Raw genomic sequence first — 7,290 nt, forward strand, 5'->3', positions numbered from 1 at the left:
AACTTCCTTCTTAATACCCTGACAACATCCGATCTCTGGTTTAATGGATGGATCTGGATCTTTGTCGATCTCTTGCTTTTTCTGTATAGTGACAGCATGATCATAAATTCTATGTATATTCTATGTCACTGTTTTCCAACCCATGATAGTAGATGATATTCAAACAAATGTTACATCATTAAATGTAAATCTGACGTGGCGATTGACACGGACGCCAATCACAATGTGTTTTTGTATTAAGTCAATTAATGTCGTCTTTATTGTTGGATGAGTAATATGTATTTTTGTATGAATATATATATATAAATATATAAATAAGTAGATTTATTTAAGATTGGATGTTTGGGTGCCTCTATTAATGAGGGAAAACCATTGGTGTTACAAATTATTAAACATTTTCTTTTAAATAATGATGAAAATAAAATGCATTTCATTTCCAAAGTCTCTGAATTAACTTTTTGCTCTGGCAACTAATTAACATTCCAATGCCGCCAAGTCTGATGTCAGTGGATGTTTCAGGCAGCTAGATGACAGAAGATACGAGTCAAAAAGCCATTTCCCTTGGGATGGTTGCAATTTTGACCAGGCGAAACAGGAAGGGAAAGGGAAGCAAACTGGCCTTTTGATTTATATTCAAATCAGGAGGTATACAGGGGAAATTGGATTTGTCTTTCATTACAGAAAATGAATTTCCTGGTGGCAAATCATATTGTTATCATCTTATGGTGTTAACATACAGCTTCGAGCATCAGGGGCCATTCTTCGTTACCAAAGACACGTAGCAACTTTGCAACCTTCTCTCCACAGAATGCAACAACAATTTCCATTCCACAGTTCAAACAATACCTCCCCGAGGCCATTTACGGCATTTTTACCATCATTAATTTTCACATGAAAGGCCATCACGCACCAAAAGGAGTTTCTATTCAATTCAAAAAATAAGAAATTCTCTCTCTTCCTCAAGCCTCAAATGTCTGGGATGATGAGGGTAATTTTCGACATCACAGAAAGCCGGACAAAGGGGCATATTTCTGCAAGTGTAGCTGAAATAATTCAGTGTTTTTACACCAGAAAAAAAACAGAACAAAGTCAGTGTAATCATAGAGGAGCGAGAGCGCACAGGGGGGCTGTTACCTGGTTGGATCAAGAGACACTCACCATTACTTTCACGTTCTTGAGCAAAATTCTTCAATCATTTGGTGATTTCCAATTACATTTTTTTACAAGTGTAACCCAAATGAAATACATGCCCCTCTGACATTCAGCTTCAAACTCAAAGATTCAGATTCGATTTTGAGTTTTAGTCACGGGTCATTTTGAAAAACCCAACTCAATGTAGCATTATCAAACCATGACCATTTTTTCCAAACACCACGTTGACACTGTAATGTCTCAGAAAGAAATCTGGAGAGCTACATACCAAAATGGTCAACAAGGTATTTAACTTATTTTTAACCTCATCTGCAAGCACAAAGATGTCCATTTTCATTTTAAACAAATATGTATTCTGTATGAGTAGTTGCGATCAAAATAAGGCAAGTATGATACTGATATCTGTTCATTAAAAGTAATAGATCAGATGTAAATTTTGGGATTCAAAATCAGTAAGTGATCAGAATCAGCTCACCCCGATCAACCCCCATAACATCAGCAGATAACTGGGGCGTACATCCTCATCATGATGCTGTAAAAACCAACAGGCACAAGCTGAGATTTACACTGAACAAATGAGTGTTTGACCTTGGGGAAGGAGGCGAGTCTTTATGAAGCTCCTGGAGAAGTAGAAGAAATGGAACCAGGGTGATCAGGGAGAGAGTTGCGTGTTTGTGATGAAAATGTTATCATTCCTGCAACAGAAAATGTTCACATTAACAGCTATGACTCCTGAAAAAATGTCCCATTGTTAATGCAGAGTCAAATAATTTAATAGTCAATAAGCATATAAGTAAAACATTGTACCTCCAGTGTCCTGTGGTGACCTCAAAAGATGAATATCAACATTCAACACAAAATGTATGATGTCAATTCAGTCCGTTGATGGTTTGCAAAGCCACCATTCCTGTGATTGGCAAACTATGTCCTTACAATGTACCCAATAACAGAAAAAGATCAAAGTTTTAACAGAGCAGCCGACTTGGCCCGTTTCTCAGGTACCCATCAAGGAGACCAATGACACAATAGAGACACTTCCTTAGAATGTATTAGATGGTCGTTCTTTGGCATGGCTGAACAGAACACAAAGCAGAAGATCTGATGTTGTCCAGTAATGATCTTAAAATGTGACTTGGACAAAGACATGAACAAGTACCATATAAGCAAGTTTCCTGTGAAGACTCACCTCATAGTGCAAAAATATGACTATGAAATATGACTTTGAAGCAAGGGAATCCACATCTAGTCTTTTCTTTCATTATTTTACATACATGCAAGCTGGGCACAGTGTGTGAATTAATGCCAAACTTTCTCCACATCAAACAGTTTATGTCATTCATGAGGTAACTGCAAATATGTTCCATCATAATTTATACCCACGTGGGCCTGTAGTTAAATTTCATTTTCTCATGTTGAGTTCCTGCTTCATATATGATCCAATGACAACAACACGACCTCTTGGTTCGCTACTGTGAATTGTAATATATATTTATGCTGCCCCCTACAGGGTGGTGTTGGTCAGAGCAGTAAATCTGCACGTCAGCAGTCCATGGAGGGGTCAAGAAAAGTTAAGAAAGTCTACTTAGGAGGATGAGGGCAGGTGTGTTTGGGCGTATGTGTGTTGGTTGGGTGTAGGTTTGGTTGTCTAAAAGTTCCTTCATAGACAATAACAGCCTAAAAATTCAAAATCTGGTTCAGGACCGATGGGCAGCTGGTTCAGACCTGGTTTACTGTACCTGTGGGAAAATCAAGAGGGCGAGTGAGGGAATAAAATCACCTGCTTACTGCGTTCAGCAACTATATAATTTTGTCCAGCCAGTCTCTGGTCATGATGCATAAAGAAAAGAAAATTAAATAGTGGCCGCAAGTAAAGCTTTAGGTATGAAACTCCCATGGCTGAACAAATCAGTCTCCTGGGAGAGGACAGGGCAGACATGGGTCCCTGACCCCAGCTCTCCCTTTTTTATCCCAAGAAAGTTATTTGCTGGTGGATTCCCCATCTGGTCTCATGCTGAAAGGCTCAAGGCGCTCGCTCTCAGGCAGCAGATTGTTGAGGCGTTCCATCAGCGGCACCGTCTGGTCGATGCCCATCTGGATGCGTCGGAGGATCATGGACATCTCGTTGACCTTCTGGATCTGCTCAGCGTACTTTGCGTAGCGCTTCTGACGCTCCTGCATGATGCTGAACAGGGTCTCCACAGATAAGTCCATCTGGTGAGTGAAACAGGGAGAGAGACATTTTGATATAAATTTATGAAAAAATTCCAAGTAAAGGAGACCTAAATAAACCGCAACTAACCACACCATCTCAGTCCCTCTTACACACATATATTGTACACTCCAACACACGCCCACACTGCACTTAGCATAAAATATAAAAAGTTGGCAAGCACAATGAAAAACATATGAAACCAAAAAATATTACGTTCAAGCTTAGACAGTATGGTGAAGATAGATAATTCAAGGAAAGAGAGAGGGGGCCAGGGATATAGAGGTAAAGAAAAAAAGAATGAGATTTTACTTTAGTATACGTACCTCTTTAATCCTCTTGACCAAGGCGTTCTGGTCGAAGGCCACTGCCTCTGCACACTGGTGCAGGTGGTCCTGGTAGCGAAGGCAGAGCTGCAGCACCTGAGCAGAGTCCAGTCTCTCCAGACACACACTGCTGGGAGACGTCTGCCCACTCAGCACCCCTGAACACGGCGAGGATGAAAGGATTCTCTAAGCACTCAACAGCCAAATGCTCGAGGCTGTCATTTTATTATTTATGCTGCGATTTGCCACTTACCACTGTACATGTAAAGGGAATTTGTGTCTTAGACCCCCCCCTTGAAAACCGGGTGATTCAACTGAAGGGGTTTATCCTTTCAATTAATACATTTCAACATATTCAATTATCACTCGTGCTTTTCAGTAAAAACCATGGTATCACCTGCCAACAAACCTATCTCTGCTGATTAAATTATAATTGCCGATATCTGCCAAAACCTGCATTGTATATTGCCCTCTTAAGAGTGAGGGGGATGCCTATTTTATATTTGTTAAAGTACTATGAGAAAGAGTTCTATAAATAAACTTCTCTTATCCCTGATTCTGAGCTTCTTTACACCAGTTACACCAGGCAGTTTGAAAAGGACAGATTGACATGGAATGCAGAACTAGTATTGAGAGTCATTAAGTAAAAGGTTCTTAAGATCGACCCTGTTTTTACGGGCTCTGTCTGTTGGTTGCTCCATTCCCATCGAGGAACACGATGCGGTGAAGTCTTGACATTACCTTTCAACAAAGGCTGGAAGGTGGGGATCTCCTGCAGCTTAATGACATCAGGGTCATTGTGGATGTTGCGCATGGACTGCGTCCCCTGGGCCACCACCACAATGTCATCCATCTTGGCTTTCTGCTTTGCCGGGGAGGGCACGACTGTAGTAACAACAGTCAAAAATTGTTAATTGTAAGATAACACATGCATAGACTTAGTTTATAATGTCAATGTTCATTGTCTGAGGGTATCAGTTCGATTTAATACTATTAATACTTCTTAAGACCTTTTTAAGACAAAGATTAACAGAATATGACAGCTTTTGCTTTAGTATAAAGGTGAAGTATCATGTAGGTAAGTGCTGCGTTAAAGTACTATATGGTAGAGGGAAGAGGTCAGTTTATGCAGAAACAGGGTAGGTTTATGAATTGTTGTTATAACAGTTCCCTTTAGATCAGAGCAATGTGATGAGGAACTGAAGAAAATCGAATGCAACCATAACTTCTTTCCACAGATCTTCAGATAGGTTATAAAGGACTTTCATGGATTTCTCTTTACAGGAAAGTAGAAAGTGAGCTGTAATAGACCAAAATCAGGTATGGAGGCGAGTATTATGTTCAGCAGTAGGATTAGGTTTTTCATATTTGTAAAATTGCATTGAAGACATTTTAAGTATCCCTAATAAACACCCCCAATAGATCCCCTACCCACAGATGCAGTGAGTGAAATGAGTTTTGACTATTTTGACTAATCTGACTTTAGGATGACGTGCCGTGTTTTTACCTGATGAGCTGTAATCTGAGTGCTTGTGCTCAGCATCTCCGCTTTGCTCGGCTCCCATAGTGCAAGTTAATGAACCTTTGATGATGGGAATTCCCAGGAAATTGGCACGACGTCCAAAATGTCGACAAAACTCAAGATATTACCCGTTAAAAACAAATCATGATGGAGGCAATTTTACCACACGACTCTGCTAATCACATCACCCGGTCAAGCTAGCTGCCAGACGCTTTCCCTGGCGTAACGTTTACGATTCGTGATTTGGCAAAAAAAATCATCTGAATAGATTCCAGACCGTTGATCATTTACTATCCATATTGTGGAGTAACATATTCCCACTGACCTTAACGGCACTGAACTGAATCGACAACAAAGCAGTAATTTTAAAAACAGTAACGGCCAACTTCCGTAAATAGTAGTCACGTGTCTGCACGCGCAGTCAGTGCGCATGTGCTGCTGCAGAGGCACCGCTGGCTCCCCCTGCTGGCAGAGAGGCACAACAGCAGCTGTTGATATGGGCTTTAATCAGGGCATCACTCACAAGCTGAAGCCTGAACTCATCAGTCATCTTTATAAAAAAACTATTTGACAAATAACAGTCTGAAGCAAACCTTTCCTGACCACACTGCGAAGGCATTGACTTTGAGTGCTGCAGAAATACAGTCGACTATAATTATTAAATATCCCTTTATGCTTTATTTCAGCCCTCATATTATTGTAACATTTAATGATGTGGGATAAATAACCTTGTTTTCTATTTTCTATATTGTATGACCCCTAAGAAATAGAGGGCCTGCCACCAAGATGTATCACCTTCAATCCCATATGAATGGTTGGCTAAAAAAAATGTGACTAATGCCCATAGCCCAAGAATTTGGAACTCGGCCCAGAAGCACCGTAAAAATCTCACCTCTGAGGACTTGATTTTATAACATTGCTTTTGATTGATTTTTATTTTAACTGCTTGCAGCATTGCAACTGAAAAAAAAAGATATATTATAGTGATATCACACTAATAACAGTGTAAAAGAAAAATATACTGGATGTCTCTTTTGTACTTTTAGCTGGTGTCCAGTCCTGTGTCCTGTGTATGAAAACCCATTTTCATTACTTCCTCATATGAACCATTTCAACAATTCCACCATTACATACAGAAAATGTGTACAATAAATCTTAAATTTTAACTGTTTAATTAAGATATCAAAACATCCAAGCGGTGTGTCGTTGTCTGAGACACACATTCTTCAACCGCAAGAAAACTCCACCAAACTGCATTTTGGGAGGCGTGGTGGTTGACAAGCAGTGGTTTAGGATCTTCCATCTTGGAAAGAACTTTTGAACGCTGCCACAAACTAGCAGTGAGCAGCCTTTTTGCCACGATGAGAGAACAACTTTGCAGGATCGCTGTGGCGCTTGAAATTGAATAACAAGATAATTAACATCCAACGGTGCAACTGCAATAGAAAACACTTCATGTAGGAATGTCAGGAACAAACCTGGGCTCATTTATACTTTTCTACCATAAAACATTTCGAAAACAAGTGCTTTAGCAGGGAACAAACACTGAGTGCTTTAAAAAAAAAAAAAAAATCCTTTCAAGGGCACTTTCAAAACCGTTGTTTGTATAACAGACTGAATATTGAAAATTTATGGAGGGGGGGGGGGCTCTTTGGTAATGCTTTTGTTGTTCCTCGTCTGGTCAATGAAATTAAAATTCTCTGCCTTGATGGCTCATGGAAAAACATCTTAAAGCGGAAGAATAGAATGTATATATGGATGCAAGCTAAGGCGGCATCCAGTCCAGATGAGGAATAAAAGGAGATTGCTTTGCCAATTTGAGATACATATTTCACAAACCTTAAATTATGAATGTTCAAATTATTTATTTGGCTGTTCTCCAGTCACTTTTGGGGTTTCCACTGAGGAACCAGGGTTATTGGATTAGAGTGGCTATATGACGCCAAGACTATATTTGAGAAGGGAAAAACCAAATTAATATTTGCAGATAGATTTTTTTTCTTCACCTTTGTAATAAATCCTTTTTAATATTGAATGAAGCTTCCGCGTTCAATTAAATACCTAAGCAAATGAGTGCAAAA

General features: G+C 39.6%; 1 protein-coding gene across 1 annotated transcript; it reads right to left on the reverse strand.

The window, feature by feature from the left end:
• Window positions 1–1,909: 1,909 nt before the first annotated feature.
• On the reverse strand, window positions 1,910–5,565 carry borcs5 (BLOC-1 related complex subunit 5). Its single transcript, XM_080002741.1, has 4 exons — window positions 5,195–5,565; window positions 4,429–4,572; window positions 3,688–3,845; window positions 1,910–3,363 (listed from the first exon to the last, which is right to left on the reverse strand). Exons 1-4 carry the CDS (start codon window positions 5,250–5,252, stop codon window positions 3,130–3,132), a joined length of 594 nt encoding a protein of 197 aa, XP_079858867.1. The 5' UTR covers window positions 5,253–5,565; the 3' UTR covers window positions 1,910–3,129.
• Window positions 5,566–7,290: the final 1,725 nt, after the last annotated feature.

Source organism: Zeus faber (assembly GCF_960531495.2).
Source record: "Zeus faber genome assembly, chromosome: 6".
Lineage (NCBI taxonomy): Eukaryota > Metazoa > Chordata > Actinopteri > Zeiformes > Zeidae > Zeus > Zeus faber.

Coding starts and splice junctions, on each gene's coding strand:
- borcs5 (XM_080002741.1), bottom strand. CDS start 5,252: ATGGGAGCCGAGCAAAGCGGAGATGCTGAGCACAAGCACTCAGATTAC. Junction 4,573..5,194: donor CTCAGATTACAGCTCATCAG/GTAAAAACACGG, acceptor TTGTTACTACAG/TCGTGCCCTCCCCGGCAAAG. Junction 3,364..3,687: donor TGGTCAAGAGGATTAAAGAG/GTACGTATACTA, acceptor TTCACTCACCAG/ATGGACTTATCTGTGGAGAC.